This window comes from Chrysemys picta, chromosome 6, assembly GCF_011386835.1.
Source record: "Chrysemys picta bellii isolate R12L10 chromosome 6, ASM1138683v2, whole genome shotgun sequence".
NCBI lineage: Eukaryota > Metazoa > Chordata > Testudines > Emydidae > Chrysemys > Chrysemys picta.
Window position 1 is genome coordinate 130,299,078 of NC_088796.1, and position 17,172 is coordinate 130,316,249.

At 42.8% G+C, this 17,172-nt stretch overlaps 1 protein-coding gene across 8 annotated transcripts in view; it reads left to right on the plus strand.

Annotated features, from left to right (window-relative positions):
• Nucleotides 1–13,411, plus strand: part of FKTN (fukutin) — a 34,461-nt gene extending 21,050 nt beyond the window's left edge. For all 8 annotated transcript variants that reach the window (XM_024108504.3, XM_008171879.4, XM_005283461.5 and 5 more), the window contains 4 exons: nt 2,299–2,428; nt 3,663–3,796; nt 5,236–5,363; nt 10,440–13,411. In XM_024108504.3, the coding sequence (XP_023964272.2) occupies nt 2,299–2,428; nt 3,663–3,796; nt 5,236–5,363; nt 10,440–10,653 (606 nt within the window). In that variant the 3' untranslated portion in view covers nt 10,654–13,411. The remainder of the gene's footprint in view (nt 1–2,298; nt 2,429–3,662; nt 3,797–5,235; nt 5,364–10,439) is intronic.
• The last annotated feature ends 3,761 nt before the right edge of the window (nt 13,412–17,172 follow it).

Genomic DNA, 17,172 nt, shown 5'->3' on the forward strand with positions numbered 1-17,172 from the left:
AGAGTATAACTAGAACTTTTTTCTCTGAATAACTAAAGATGTTTCATTTGTTTGGTTTTATTCTGGCTGCATTTGTCTCTGCATTTGAAATCATATGGAGAATAAATAAATGGTCATATATAGATTTACACACACTTTAAGACCCCTCTACTCTGTCAGAGTTGTATAAAGCAGACTTAGAGTAAATGAGAGTCCCAATTTTCTGGTAATTTTTTAATTTTGGTCACAGTAGGCTTGACCATGCATTACAGCACGTTTGTAGGGTTATGCTTAAATTTGAGAGTACATTCATTCAAAATCCCCTTTTTCAGGGGCTTGTAACTTTTGAAGTGATTGATTGGGTTGAATCTTTTTAGAGCTTGTTCAGAGTAAAGAAAAAAAAAATTTTGTTTTGGAAAGTTGGTACCAGAGTTATCCCAGTGGAGACCTTTTGTTGTTAAGATGCTTTTTTGTGCTCTGATAACTTGAAAATGCACTGCTACTTTTAAATGACTGTGCCTCAACTGAAATTAGTGTAAACTTGTAACTTCACTACACTATTTTAACACTTGGTGGCACCAGACAAGTTGTAAAAAATGTGCTAAAAATAACCACAGTGAGCCCAATTCTGTCCCCAGTTGGTATCCATAAGAGTTTTGTAATTGACTTTAGTGAGAGTAGGATCAGGCTCAATATGCATTATTGTTGCAAAGTTGTAAGCTTTGCAGAGGTTTAATCACAGCATTTACATACACCTCTACCTCGATATAACGCTGTCCTCGGGAGCCAGAAAATCTTACCGCGTTCTATTGAACTTGCTTTGATCCACCGGAGTGCGCAGCCCCACCCCCCTGGAGCACTGCTTTACCGAGTTATATCCGAATTCGTGTTCTATCAAGGTAGAGGTATATTTTGTTTCTTTAATATATACATTCATCTTTTTGGTTTTGGTGTGGATCATTCCAGTAGTACGTTAATACTGACTTTTACATTTTATGAGTTTGGAAAATGTAACAGAGGATGGTGTATTACAGGGTTTCTCAACCTTTTTCTCTCTGAGGCCCCCCTCGACATGCTATAAAAACTGCAGGGCCCCGCGGGGGTGGAGGGGCTTCGGGGCAGGGGCCTTGGGTATAGGCGTAGTTTGACTTCTATTTAGGGGGGAGGCAGGGGCCAGCGGGGCTCGAACAACCTCTGTATGGTGGGGTCCAGGGAGGGAGTGCCACCTCCACCCCGACTCACCTCAGCAGGCCACCCACCTGTCTGGGTTGGTTGGGGAGGGGGCAAGCAAAAATAATAACTCAAAGGTGGGGAGCTTAGCTCAAAAAATTTGAAAACAGCTTAGGGTGCAGGGAGGGGGTAGTTAGGGACTGTGGTGCAGGGAAGGGGTAGCTCAACTTGCAGGAAGGGGGTAGCTGGGGCTGTGTGCACACGGGGTGGCTAGGGGCTGTGTGTAGGCACGGGGGTAACTCACGGTGAAGGGAGAGGGGTACTAGGGGCTGTGTGCTGTGAGGACTCCCTGCGGTCCCCGTTCCCCAAGGAGTCTGCCAGCCACGGAGCTAGGTCTCCCCACCTGGGGGGACTCTTACCGACTGCCTCTGCCGGAGCAAATGGTAGCTGAGGAGCAGCTTCAACCTGGGGCACCGCAGGAGAGGAAGGAACACTGCTGCTGCCTACTCCGTGGTGCCAGCCAGAGCAGCAGCTGCCCCGCACTGCCCGGCTCCAGCTTCCGCCTCCGACCTGGCCAAGGGGCAGGGAGAGGAGATGGGGGGGGAGGTGTGGAACTGCCCCAGGGACTGCCGTAATCTAGTGCTGCAGGTTGGGCGGGGGGAGCGCAGATGCCCTCCATGTCCCCAACTCTGCTCATAGGCTCAGGCTTCTGCCTCACAGGGAGCACCAGGGCTCGGGGCTCCGGGCTTCAGTCCCACACGGGGTGCTGGGGATCAGGGCTTCAGGCCAGTGGAGCGGGGAGGGGCAGGGATTGGGGCTTCAGCCCTGTGCCGCCCATCTTCAGCCCCACGGGGTGCGCTGGGAATCGGGGCTTCAACCGGCCCCCTTGAAAGGGCTCACGGACCCCCGGGGGCCCCGGAGCCTCGGTTGAGAACCACTAGTTTATTGTATAGGCACTTAAATTTTACTTTTCTCCTTTCACCGTTTGTATTGCCAAACAGCCACAAGATGGTGGTGTGGACATTGTCCAGAGACTAATTACGGTCTTGAAAAAAATTGCCCCCTTTTTTTTTTTTTTAAACTAAGAACGTTTTCAAAATTAAGGTGCATTTATGTCTGAAAGTAGTTTAATGTTCCTTAACCCTTTAGCTGTATCCTGATGATGCCTCTCTTGATGCAGTGGAGTTTAGGAAAAAGGCAAAAGCATTGCTTCATCTGGCTGCCCTGACATTAAATAACTTAGGAGTGAGGTTCTGGCTGAGCAGTGGAACATGCCTTGGTAAAGTATTTGAGCTTATATTGTATTGCTTTTCAAGCCCAGTAAAGCGCCTTTTGAAATCTGAAACATTTAATCCTGTTTAGCTCCAGTGCTGGTGGCTGAGATTGTCAGCTGAATGCATCAGGTTAGTAGGGGGTATCTGATAGGTGTGTGAAGCAGTGCATTAGCACAGTTAAAATAACGTCACTGCTAAGTCAAAATGAGGAATCCACAAATTACAATAAAATAGTATTTGTTTTATTTCCAAGATCCCTTTCAGAAGCCACTTAGAGCCCAGCCATTTGAGATGCTGGACAGGCTTCATATGAAATGTTGAGCGTTTTCATTTAAGTCAGTAGTACTTCAGTACATTGATCACCTCTCAGTAAACTCTCAGCAGCTTGCAGGACCAGGTCACTAATAATAATTTGTAAAGGTACTTGAAAGAAAATGCAGAGGAATCTTGCTTCTCAGTTATCTTTTATTTTAGATGCAGATTTTTCTCCATCCCACACAAACGTGGTGTTTAGTGTGATAAATTATTTATAAAACTTCAGTATAGGGGGGACCATAGAAACCTATTGACTGTACCAAGGTTGAAAGCAATATCCCAAATTCATTATGGATGAAAGAGAATGTTAAATTCCAAAGTAGATTATAGTCATAGATTTAATAATTCTTGTTAGTATTTCATTAAATGTTAGGGTTTATTTTTGCCTTAAAATGGAGTATTATTTTTGTGATGTGCCGTTACCTACGATGTGGCTTAAACAAAAGGGGGTAGGAGGGAAGCATATCTGGTTTCTAGTCTCACCATTTCCCAACAACAGCATGTAGGCACTTTACATCCCAGAAATAACTAGTATTTGAAGTGAAGTAATCCATTTTTAAAAATAGAATTGTGACTCCATAAATATTAGATTAAACTTGGCATAAAGGGCTCAGATCAGGAATAGTTTTCTTTTAAAAATGTAAGTTAGAAAACAATGTAAGTTAGGAGAGAGAGAGGGACCTTTTTTTAAGTGGTGGTAGGCTCCTTCACAATACTCACTTTTCCAGAGGAGACAGCTGGCCACAAGTGGAGTAGCTCCCTATGCTCTTCCTTTTCCAATCCAGGTGTCTCTGTAGAGGGCAGCTGAGTGGCTTCCCCCAAAGATATCTCAGCTAGTGGCACATGAAACTTCGTTCTTACTTAGTTTCAGCTCTAGCTGTATATTCACCATGTCTCTGATTTCGTGTTTTCTCCATTTTTTAGGCTGGTATAGACAGTGTAATATTATTCCCTATAGCAAAGACGTGGATTTGGGGGTCTTCATACAAGACTATAAATCTGATATTATTCCAGCATTTCAGAAGGCAGGACTACCACTGAAGCACAAGTTTGGCAAGGTTAGTAAGTAACAAATCTGAACTGTGAACTTTATCTTCATTATAACATTTTTCTCAAGTTCTAGTTGGCTGAAGGTGTTTAAAAACAGTTTTCATAAGAGAGGATCTTGTGGGCCTTGATCGTGCAAATGTTTGTGCACATTTAATTTACCCATGTGTAAACTCATTGACGTCATACACTTTCTAGGGCTAGGGGAAATGTGTGTTTTGTACAATACCGTTCATAATGGAATCATGATCCTGCCCCTGAATTCTACTCTGTATGTGGGTTTCTAGCTGTGTGTTAGTGTCACTAGAGAACCTTAAATATGAAGGTGGATTGTGTTCTTTTGGTATTGATTTGGCCTGCTTATAGGGGTATCATTCTGCATAGGCTTGTGCTTACAGCCAGGAGGGGCTGGAAGGGCTGCAAGAGAAGTGCCTCAGGGTGCCCATCAGTGACCCCCAGATGGTTCAAGAAATAGCATTGTTAGACTCCAAAGAGTTGATGGCTACAGTGCAGGATCACAAGGGTGGGGTGAAGAGACAAAATCACAGGTCTCGGACAGAGATGCGGAAGACCTCAGAATTAAAAAAAAACATTGTTGATTAAATGTAATTACAAGTGTTTTATCAGGGCTATATACAGCCCCTATGTCAGTGTGTGATCTCACAAACAGTCTTAGGCCTTGGCTACACTTACCAGCTAGTTCGACGGCTGGAAATCGAAGTTCTGGGTTCGACTTATCGCGTCTAGTCTGGACGCGATAAGTCGAACCCGGAAGTGCTTGCCGTCGACTGCGGTACTCCAGCTCGGCGAGAGGAGTACCGCGGAGTCGACGGGGGAGCCTGCCTGCCGAGTGTGGACCAAGGTAAGTTCGAACTAAGGTACTTCGACTTCAGCTACGTTATTCACGTAGCTGAAGTTGCGTACCTTAGTTCGAATTAGGGGGGTAGTGTAGACCAAGCCTTAGTTTAGCTTGGATTCAGGAGATTCATCATTAACTGCTGCTAATGGACATATGAAACGAAAAGGAAGGAATGTTAATAAAATTAATTGAGGTTATTCTGCTCTTTTATGTGACTCTCAAACTGGAGTCAGTTTTTTGCATTTTGCGTTCTAATAAAATACTCCTGCTGTGAGATCTGGCTAAAGAAATGCGGTTACACTTGCATTGTTGCCAATATGTATACAGAATAGAGCTATGGAAACTGGTCTTCTGTGGTCTTAGAGAGCAGTTGTTTTCTTGGAGAGGGCTTGTTTTAAAGAGTTTCCTTGCTGACCAGAATCTTTTTTCTCTTTTTACCCTTCAGGTGTCCCCCACTGAGGGGGGACACCCAAGATTGTAACAAGGTAATTACTCCCCTGTAACATGTCAGCACAAATAAATCACAGGCAACCTCTTGTTTTTTTCCTGATTGTTATATGAGGATATGAAGTGTATTTGTCTGTCTCACAGGTAGAAGACAGCTTGGAACTCTCCTTTCAGGGAGAAGATGATGTGAAACTTGATATTTTTTTCTTCTATGAAGATGATGACCACATATGGAATGGAGGAACTCAAGCCAAATCGGGCAAGAAATTTAAGTATGAATTCATTTCAAGTCTACAGAAGGGAAAACTAGTTGAACAAATTGTTACAGCATTAGATGCTGTTATTAAATACTATGTGTTACTGTAATGGCAAAGTTTTAGAAATAGTAGTTACAACAGTTGGCATTTAGCTTTATCCTCCAAGCAAGAAGGTGCTTCAGGAAGAGAAGAATTTGTAGAGATTTTGCACAGCGAGGGCTGGAGAAATGGGAAGAGAAACAGTGACATTTAAGTGTCTCATCAAATTGGTGTTATATTCAGCATTGTCAGCGTGCTCTTTGAAAATCTGCAGTAACCTTGGAATCTAATTGTTAAACAGATGTCATCTGGACTAAGACAAGCACTAGTTTAATAAAAAGGGAAAAGGGGACTCAAGCTACAATTTTTTTCTTTCAAGTGCTTGTTTTTATGTATTTTGTAGCACTGAGGGTTCAGTCATCTATTTGTGTGATTAGAGATTATGGCACAGGGGCTCACCAGTCCTTGCAAAATAACCCAACTCATTGAGATTCTGCAGTAATGGTCCACAACAATACATTTCACAATAGCATTTCTGCAGTGATATGGGCCGTTACTCTCAAATGCCTTTGGTATTTTTTAAAGTATGTTCCTGTTGTTAAAGTGGTTTAGGAAACATGGAACCTCATGTACAGTATCTTGCTCTTTTCTGTATCAGATATGCAGGTAAATGTAGATTTAAGCATGCAGGTTAAGTTCATGGAGGATAGGTCCATCAATAGCGGTTAGTGAGGAGAGTCAGGGAGGCAACCCAATGCTCTGGGTATCCCTAAACTTCTGACTGCCAGAAGCTGGGACTGAATGACAGGGGAGGGATGACTCAATAATTGCCATGTTCTGTTCATTCCCTCTGAAGCATATGGTGGTGGCCACTGTCAGGAACAGGATACTGGGCTAGATGGACCCTTGGGTCTGACCCAGTGTGGTCATTCTTATATTCTTGGGTAAACAGTCAGCTGAGCAAACTCAGCCTGGGTTCTGAGAGTTAGACTGGGTTCTTTCCATCTGATATCTCATCTCCAGTGATAAAGGTTGTGCGGGCCAAAGGTTGTGCCATACCTATGTTGTGACATCTAGTTCCTTGCCAAAAGAGCTGACATAGGTATTGTAAACTATATCTAATATATAGAATCATAGAATCATAGAATATCAGAGTTGGAAGGGACCTCAAGAGGTCATCTAGTCCAACCCCCTGCTCAAAGCAGGACCAATTCCCAGCTAAATCATCCCAGCCAGGGCTTTGTCAAGCCGGGCCTTAAAAACCTCCAAGGAAGGAGACTCCACCACCTCCCTAGGTAACATATATATATATATCAAAAAGGAGCATGGAAATTAGTCCTCTTGATCAGTAACAGAATGTACCTGTTTAGAATGTCTTAACCTAGCTTCCATTGTATTAAATATCTTCTTAAAAGGAGAGATACAAGGAGAGATTTTTTTTTTAAACAGTTAAACCTTATTATTAACCACTCTTGACTTTAAAGGTTGGGATACCCACCACCATTAGGTGCTTTCACAATGATTGTGGAACGTGGGAGGAAATGAGGTTGGTCAACCAAGACAGAAGTTATTCTGTTTAAGTCGTGCTAGAATCTAATTCTTCAGCTTGGAGTGAGTTTCTAAGAATTATCACCTTAAAAACAGAGCTTTCTACTGTACGAGACTGCAGATGGGAGAGTTTCTAAACATCAAAGTGACAACTATAGAGTTTAGAAGCGATAGAGTTACTGCTGCAGAAATTAGAAGCTCTGTCATAAGTACATACGTAGCTCATGTGAACTTTTTATATTGTCGTATCTCTAAGTGACCTCAACTAGGTCTGAGCCCCTGATCTCTGGATTGACTGTTCTTCAAGAATAAATGGTGATAATACAGTAGAAGCTCAGAGTTGCAGACACCTTGGGAATGGAGGTTGTCTGTAACTCTGAACAAAGCGCAGTTCGGGCTCCAAATCCAACAGCTGACACTCCAAGCAGCAGCCGAGCTCCCTACGCAGCCCTGGCATGAGTTTGCAAGCTTGTCCCCTTCGGCCAGGGACGTGTGTGTGAGAGAAAACAGCATGTCCCCTTCCTGGCGGGGAGGGGAGAAAGCTGCGCAGACCCCAGCGTTGCTCCTTCACTGCAAACTATAGCTGCCTTGGGCTGGCAGCCCCAATGTCTTGCTGTAAGTGACTGCCCTGAAGGTGGGGGTGGGGTGGGGACAAGCAGCCCAGGTGTGCCTACCTTTAAGATGCAATACAGGCACAGTAGAGTACTTGCTTTTTTTTTCCCCTCCCCTTTCTCTCTGCTGCTGCCTGATTGGTTACTTCCGGTTTCACCTGGTGTCCAATTGTCTGGTCAGTGCATAACTCTGGTGTTCATATCTTTGCGGTTCTACTGTACCAGAATTTCTATGCTTGGGAGTGAATGCTGCAGAATTTAGAAGCTCTGAAGTTACTGTGGTGTAGCAACAACTTAATATTTCACAGTAGAAACAATAAGATATATTAGATTTAAATCAACCAACTAAACAAACAAATCACCTTGGGAAATAAACAAAAACTTAGCAATAGGGTAAATAGTATTAGTATAGGAACACTATGAATTTCTTCATTTTCGAACATTAATTTAGTAAAATTTTATTGGAATAATGATAGTCGTATAATTATTTACAACTATAAGTATTTTAACAACGTTTTTGCTTCTGAATTATAAGGACAATGCAGCTGGTTGATCAGCAGACACTTTTATACTGGCATTTGAGAGACTGTTAATTTGACATCATAGGAGTGTTGTGCCTTAACTAGTGTGTAGTAAGGTTTGTTGCAGACTTCTGTTACGGAACTGGTGTGATCAGATAGTGTCATTTTTACCAGGGCTTTGGAGCAGAGCCCGGAGCTGGAGCGTGGAGCAGTAGGTTTTTGCCCGGAGCCGGAGCGGACCAGTTCAAAAATTTCAGCTCCAAATCTCTGATTTTTACCACACAGAGTAAATGCCCAGTGTAGAATGCTCGCCAGTTATGTACTTCATACTAGAAGTGATCTTAATGCTTTACAGTCATGAATAAAAGCAGGGTCCCTACTCCAAGAAATGTATAATTTGAATAACCAAAATATAGATGAAGGACGTGGGAAAGGAAAGCAAAGTATCTGAGCAGTTACGTTTGGCACATGTTGTTTTAATTTTTTAGAATTGTATCTATTTTTCTCTTTTGTTCTTGTGGAGCTGGTTTCCTAACTTCCTCAAGAGATGCCTTGAATAGACACTTTTGTGAGTATGGCCCTAGTCCTGCAAACACATATATTGTGATTAATTTTACGCACAGGATACTCCTGGGGGAATTCTGCACCAAAAAATTAAACATTCTGCACACAATATTTTAAAATTCTGAAAGATTCTGCATATTTTATTTGTCAAAATAACACAATATAATCACACCAGTTTCAATTATTTTGGTAATTTATTTCAAAATACTTGTCAGCAAGTATGTCTGTAACAGTATAGAAAACAAAAAGATCAGGAAATGTTTTTTGACGAATAGATTCCTCACTAGGCATATAAATACAGACATCTGAATAATAATTCATTTAAACTACAGAACCATATTTCCTGCACCCCTCAGAAGCAGTGCAAATGCTTAGAGGAGTCAGTGTGGGAGAGGGAAGTAATTGCTGAGAAGGAGCCTGGGTATGAACTTGTAGGGTTGTTGGATATGGGTGGGAAAAGTATGGAACAGGTTTTTTTGGGAGGTGGGGAAGGATCCCCCATGCAGACTCTGGCTGACCCCTAGCCTCTCCCATTCAGTCAGGCACATCTGAGCCTGTCCCCATGTGTCCCTGCACCCCCTCCCCTCATCTCCATGTGTCTCTGTGCCCCTACTCAGCCAGCCTCCTGTCCCCATGTGGCCTTACACCCTTCCCCCATCCCAGTGTTTCCCTGCACCCCTCATCCAGCCCCTCATCTCCATGTGTCTCTGTGCCCCCACTCAGCCATAGCCCTTCCCCTCTGTAGCTCTGCACCCCCTCCCTCTCTGCCCATGTGGCCCTGCACCTCCCTCCCTCCCCCCCTCGTGGCCCTGCACCTCCACTCCATTCAGCCCCTGACCCAATCTGTCCTCCCCCACTAGCCTTTATGGGCCCCTGTATGACCCCCCCAGCAGCCCCACGCTCTCTGTCTCCCCATATCCCCTGTCTCCTGACCTGGCCTGACCAGTGCTCTGAAGAAGGCACTGCAGCCTCTTTCTCTTCCCTATCCTAGCTGGGGCTGGCCGGGAGCAGCTGCTGCGTTCTGATGCTACAGCGCCCTCTGGTGGGCAAAAGGCGGAACTGCCGCAAGTCTTCAGCAGAAGCTTTTTTCTGCAAATATATATATGCATGTGCATGGCACATGTGCTGCTCCTGGGGCTGCTCGACTACTATTTGTCCAGGTCAGCATGTAGGGTTACAGTCTAACCTGAAGTAACTTGTCCTGGGTTTGCATCACAAGTCAGTGACAAAGTTGGAAGTAGATCCTAAGCTCCCTGTCCTGTATCTTCTCCATTGGATCACCTGGGCATTGCTGGTATGTCTCATTCTACCACAGGTGTGAGAAGAGGGAGGGGCATTCTGCATAGGTCTGGCAACTTGTATTACTTCGATGCCCCATGGCAGGTTTGGTTTTCTTTGTGATTTATATTTTTAAGGGCATTGCATCTGCAGCGAAGCAATCAGGGAGAGCGTATTGAGCATGTAGCCATAATAAAACTCCAACTTCAAAGCACTTGACAGCCATTAACTAGTTAATACTCACAACATCCCTGTAAGGTAGATAAGTCATTATTACCCCTATTTCACAGATAGGAAACAGAAGTGGGGAGGTTAAGTCACTCGCCCAAAGTCATGCAGCAAGTCATGGGCAGGGAAAGAATTGAAATGCAGGTGTCCCTGACTCTGTCTTATGCCCTGGCCACAATACACAATCTGTACTCCTTCATAATTTTAAAAATCAAATGGTGTAGTGGTTGCCAAGGCTTTGTTTACTGAATATCATACCTATCTTTGAGTCTTAACTATTGTGTTCTCTTATTGTAACATAGGTACCTGTTTCCTAAGTTTACCCTGTGTTGGACTGAGTTTGTAGAACTCAAGGTACATGTGCCTTGTGAAACCCTCCGATATGTCGAAGCCAACTACGGCAAGGACTGGAAGGTACCTGTGAAGGTGTGGGACTGGAAAAGCTCTCCATCCAATGTGCAGTACAATGGGATGTGGCCTGTTGATGAATGGGATGATGTCATTCAAGTCTACTGATCACATGGATGTAACCAGGATTTGTTTGGTACCATCGGACCTATCCATGCTTAAATTCCCTCACCCCAAGATGTCGAGATCAGTTTTCTGATCAGTTTTCATACATTTCCTAAGGAGAGCTTGAATCTTTATTGGCATAATAGGTGGTGTGTGTACTTCTCATGGCACTTGTATCTGACATTCTCTGTGACAGCTAAAGGAAGAGAATGAAGGTAATATGTGTGAACTCAGAAGACTAGCTGAGAGGAAAGAGGTACAAAAGGAATGTAAGAAAGATTGAAGTGGGAATATAGGCAGGAAAAAATTAAACTTGAACCCAGACCAAATGGTTCAGCATGCTTTGTCTCGTGGGGGGAAACTCTGAAATACTAGAGTGGAGATAGATAAATTGATCTAAAGCATCCCCTAGTGGTTGTGGTAGTCAGTCTGACTTCAGAGGTTACTGGAATGTTGTCCAGTTACTCAGAGCAGGAGTGACCCCTTTGTGAAAGGGCACAACTAAGATAAGGAGGGATACAAAGGTAGCCCTGGATGAAAAGGTGGATTAAGACACTGAAGAGTCCTATTCCCATCAGAGGAGGTGTGGGCTTTCCTAATATGTCCTTGGGAAAATCTGAGCTTGGGGCTCAGTTAACAAAAGTAGAGATGTTTTCTATTAACCACTTTATGTAGATATGTCAGGGAATGCTATCTACTGTTTATTTTTTTAACATGGAGCCGTATGCTACAGGGGGACACTTTGTATAAAAGGAGAATCCAGAATTCTGATCGTTGATGCTCTAAACCATGGGTCTGAAGTAACCTGGGAGTTGTAAACAGATTTTATAGGGTCATGATCACCCTCCCTTTCTTTACAGTTAGATAGGAGTGGAGTCCTGAAACTTCTTTGTTGTTGTTGTAACCTGGGGTCATGGTATGGACGAGGTTGAGGATCACTACCCTCAGCTTTTAAGTCTAAACCCCAGGCTGTTAATTTGTAGACAGCTGCCAACTCCTTCCTCAGATTTACAACCGTGTAATCTAAAGGCCACTGCTAGTGTGTCACTGGGTTTAAAAACCTCACAGCTGTATCTCCTCTCGTTGCTACTTGCATTTTTGGTCAGTACAGTAAACTCTCTTGTATTTCATTTTGGGGAGGGATTGCTGAATAATAGCTTCTGTCTGAACCTGTGCTTGAATCCATTTAGCGAGATGGACCTAGAGTATTCCCAAAGTGAAGTCGGTGAAGCTAAATGACCCTGATTTGTTCAGCTCCTTCTCAGTGGGCAAGTCAAGAGCTTGGGGTTGTTAATGAAATATGAATACCAAATGTACTGGCGCTAACCCTGGAGCACTCATGGTGCCAATGTCAAGGAGTTAAGCAGTTTTGATGCTTTCATATCTGTGTATAATAAGGCTGTAGTCCAGATTTCTTTCCTGGCGTATGATGGTTATCTACAAGTCACAGCTTTTTTGTCAGTTACTGGCTACAAATAGGACAAATCTTTGTTTTGTATTCAGTTGATACATAAATACTGAATTTTTCAGGTGTTTGTATCCAAGTTAATACAGTTTTGAGTAGCTAACACAGCTGCATCTGAGTGACTGTTTTACTGCTGTACCATTCCAGGTGCACTCTGGGGCTTCCCTGGTATTTACAGAGTGCACAACACACTGTATTCCTGCCAACCCTCCTAGTTCCAGAACTCTCCTGCCACTGAATACTGCAGTAAATAATTCAGAATTTGGCAAGTACTTTAAAAAATGGATTTGTCACATCCTTAATTACTACTGGCTTTTTAAACACTACAAAAACGTTGGTGTTTTTTGTCAAATTGGGGAGGGGAAAAGGTTAAATCCTAGTAATGTTTTTACTTGATGAGGTGAAGCACTGAGTCTGGGAAGGATGAGTTTTCACGTGGTACTTTTTGCATTCTTTTTTGTTGTTGCGTACGGCCTAAAGCTAATCTCCTTTTGATGGTTTTATTATTCAGAGCTCTGTGTTAAGCAGCACTATGCTATTAAATAAGGTACAGTTGCTCTCTGGTTTTACAATGTGATAGAACTTTGGAATGGAAAGATAAGATAGTGTCAGGATAGAAAATGTGCAATCCTGTCACAAGTTTGTGATTTTATATTTGTAAATGGAAAGGCTAGTAGCAAAAACAAAAATGCTCATCCCCTAAGCAGAATAGAATGTTTTAAATATCTGACTGCAATACTGTATATGTGTGTGTGTGTGTTTAACTTATTGTCCAGGCTGTTAAAATTTTCAGAAGAAATGTATTCTTTAACACTGACTAAGGCCGTGTCTACACTACCACTTATGTCGCTCAGGGTGTGAAAAAAACATCCCCAGGAGCAACAGAAGTTTCACTGGCCTAAGTGCCGGTGTGCACGGCGCTATGTTGGCGGAGAGCTTTTCCCGATGACATTGCTGCTGCCGCTCGTTGAGGTAGTTTTAGATGTCTCTGGGAGAGGTCTCTTCCGTCGGCAGAGAGCAGCTACTCGAGCACTCTTACAGTGGTGCAGCTGCATCGGCACCGCTGTGCTGCTCTAAGCTCACTAGTTTAGACGTGGCCTGAATGAATGAGTTTAATTTTCCACTCAGTCTGCTAATGTACAATTACGTTTTGTTATCTAGGGCAGCATTTTTAACATACGGTTCAGTGTTACTGTGGAATAATTCGAAGAGGAATGTTTTTGATCTTTGTTTTTCTAAATTGTTTATTGACCATGTTTACCTGAAGCTGTTATTTTAATAAACTCTATGAAAACAGTGTTGTTGTTGTACAGAATACCAGAAGTGATTTACTGTATCTGAGAAATAGGTGGCATGGATTAGATTCTTCCTTTACTTACAACTTACACGGGCTCAATCCCACTGACTTCACTGTGGTTGCACAGGTGTAAGTGAGGGAAAAATTTGTGCCACCTTACCCAGCTCCTGCTGCAAACCTTTCTGACATTCCCTGGTTTATTTACCCACTCTTGTCACTTACCTGCGTCCCTTTCTTTCTGTAGTTGCTATGCCCACATGAGAGCGCAGAAGGGTAACAGCAAGAGTTAACAGATTCCTCACATTTGTCAGAAATGTAGTAGCTTTTTAGCGACATCTACACACTTCGCTCCACCTCTAGAACTCTCCTGCTCTGCTTTCTTTACTTGTGAGCCTAGCTTTTGCTTCCACCAATATAAAATCTAAACTTATTACAACAAATGCCACATGGTGAAACAACATAAAGAAAGAGGCAGAAGATTCTGGAGGAACCATGAGCAAAACCAAAAGCAGCAAACAAATATACCAGGGCAGGTTTGAACCCAGGATGTAGTTGTATCCATTTTGCAGAATATTTCTAGGGGTCTTCCTTGAGAAATAGCTTATTGCAGCTTCCCCTCAGAAAATGGTTCCTCTGCTGATAGATCAGATCATGTCTTCAACAGACACACAGTAAGATAGAAAAGTAGAAAATTAATGATACATTATACTCAAACTGGAATCATTTCCTGCTGCCTTATCCTGTTATGCATCTGGCTCCCCCTGTCATGCTGGAGATGATTTGTAGCTGTGCTCAGATCACCCCACGCGGTGTGTTGCTCTTGCTGTCGCTTAAGCTTGACAACCAGAGCCAGCGTGACAAAATTAATTCCTTGATACTGGAAGTCACATTTTCTGATGTTAGTGCTCTATGCAAACGCCAAATGCAGACCGTGGACTATTGTAATAGTATTTTTCATCACTACTGAGTAAATGGCAGACTTAAAAATCTCCATTGGTTCTGTTATGAAGCACTGAATATTGGGGGAGGCACACACAATCTAAGCCCAGATGCATTTTTGACTTTGCAGATTTGTTCTCTCTAACTAAAAAACCCACCTTATTTTTGAAAATGAAAATTTTTGTAGGCTGCATGGTGTAGTTCTGATCTCACTGCAACAGTGTGAGTGCTTAATCCTGCAAGGTGCCAAGTACTCTGGGCCCCGATCTAGCAAAGCATTTAGGTACAGCTTAACTTTAAGCATATGAATAGTCCTGTTGAAGATGTAGCCCGGTGGGATTCTTGGACAAGAAACAGGTGGGGTTTTTTTTTGTTTGTTAACTGTGCAAGACCATCCATCGTGAGATCTTACACCAGTCTGTACTAATTAGAAGTCATTAGTGGGTTACTGATATTGGGTTGAAAATATAAATAAAAAGGGATATAGAAATAATGTGCAGAAGTTGATAAATACAAAGAAAATCACTATCTTTTAAAATATTTAAGTAAATTTAACTGTTGCACCTGTTCATATAAATGGATATCTATCTACAGGATGAGTCTAGTATTGACAACAGGATGTATGTCTCAGCTCTAACTTCAAGGAGGCTACTCATGTGAGTAAAGTGAAACGTTCTGGATCTAGTCAGAAAGAATCTTGTGTGTAGAATCTGGGTCTTAGTTTGATATAAATTTAATGCACAAATATTTTGATATCTTTTGTTCAATCCCTGATTTTGGATGTCATTTCTTCACACTTTATTCCATTTCCGGATGAGTTAGCTGCATTTTGATCAACATTTGAAACTGCAGCAGTGTGTGACTTATAGATATTTGTTTTTATTTTATTTTATTTGTGTTACGTACGCTCCTAGAGACCCCAACCAAGATTGGAGCCTGATTGTGTTAGGTGCACTGTACAAACAAGTGTTCAGAAACAGGCTGCTGCAATCTAACTAGACAAGTCAGAAAAAGATGGAGGGGGAAGAGGCACAGAAAGGTGAAGCCACTTGCCCATGGTCACACAACAGGTCAGTGACAGCTGGGAATAGACCCTGGGCCTGGGTCCCATTCCAATGGAGCCCACTTTCCTTACCTGGCTCTAGAAGAGTTATTCCGAGAATTCCACACAGCCATTTTGAAAAGATTGTGCTATTTAGTTTATTCTCCCTGTTGGCTGAAAGTTAGTATTTGTCATTAAATGATGGCCTGTGTTTGTTTTACTGTACATTTTGACTGATTCTCTAAATGTGTCTTATTTCGGCTGTCTTTCGTTTGTTTTACTGATAAAGTCATAGCATAATTTTTTGCAAAGAGGATTATTAAAAAGGAACTATTTTGCTTGTTGATCAACCACTGCCATCCTGACTTTCCAATGAGTTTAAGAAAAGCTGCACGTGAAGGGCCAGATATTTAAAAAAGCTCACCCCCAACAGCTCCCATTCAGGCGCTTGAATAGTGGGGCAAGATTTTAAAACACGCTTGGTACCCAGCAGCTCCCATTAGGAAGAATGGAGAATCCCCGTCACCCACCTTGGGAATACTAGGAGTTGCAGGGTTTTGAGCACGCTTGAAGATCTAGTCCATTTAGGTGCTAAAGTGAGAGCTCAGCTTTTTAAAAATCTGGCCCCAATTGAGGGTGCTGAGCACGTTGGGAAATCTGGCCTGCAATCGATGATGGGCTGGATCCTGTATCTCTTGGGAGGCGCTGGGCACCTCCATTTGTCATGGACAGTGCTCAGCATCTTGCAGGAAAAGGCCCTTTGAGTTGTCCCTCCACCCCCAAGCTTTTAAAAATATGACTGGGAAGGCGTGATTGGTGGCTGCTGCTTTCCAGTCACCTGTCCTGCTAGCAAAGACAGGAAGAAGTCACACTAATAAATCCAACTTTCTCTGCCATCCACATAAAGAAGTGCAGGTGCTTTGTATTATGCGTTTCCCTTGGAACAGTGTCGGTGATGGAGGCACGGTTCATGGCCTTAAAAACAAGTGAACTTTAACCTCTGCTACTTCAGAAATCTTTCTGTTTATGGTGCGTGTCCCGTATTTTTTTACGTAAAATTGCAAGGAAGACTAATTCTGTATTTTAGCTGCCAATTTCTCCACAGTCAGGGAGTCTATCAGGTTTTTTTTTGTTCTTGTGTATGTGATATTACAGTGATCAGGTCTGTATAAAAACACAGACAAAGTTCCAAAGATCAGATTGTCAGGGTAACGCCCATTTTCACTACTCGTGTCTGTCTTTTATTAGTGGAATGCTGTAAGTGTATGAGCCATCTCACACAATTCTTGAGACAAACACCTCTGCCTGGAGAGGCTTAACCAGACCAATACGAAGCCAGAGACAACAGTTCACATGTAAGTAGGTGTGAAAATGTTATCTGTGACCTGCATAACAGCAGAGCAGATCCCCTCACCTAGTACAGAGACAGCTTCAATGACCGCTGATTTACAGCAGCTGTGGCTCTAACCTAATAGCATCCAGCCTCGACCGTGATTCAGTGTTATACACAGCTGTACTATTGACTTAGGCTGTAGCAGGATACGTAGTTAAAATCTGAATGAGAGTTACAGAATCATCCAGGTCAGATCCATAACTAAGGAGGTTTGGGTAAAAGCTCTTCCCAAGGAAACAGTGCCAATGAAAGGGTCACTTTTGAAGGAGGGATATAATAAACACTACTGAATTATAAATCCTTCCTCCTGTCACTCAAACAGAAGCTATGGGCTGAGTGAGATTCTCTGCCCTGTGTGGTGGATAAGGGTGAAGATCTCAACGCAA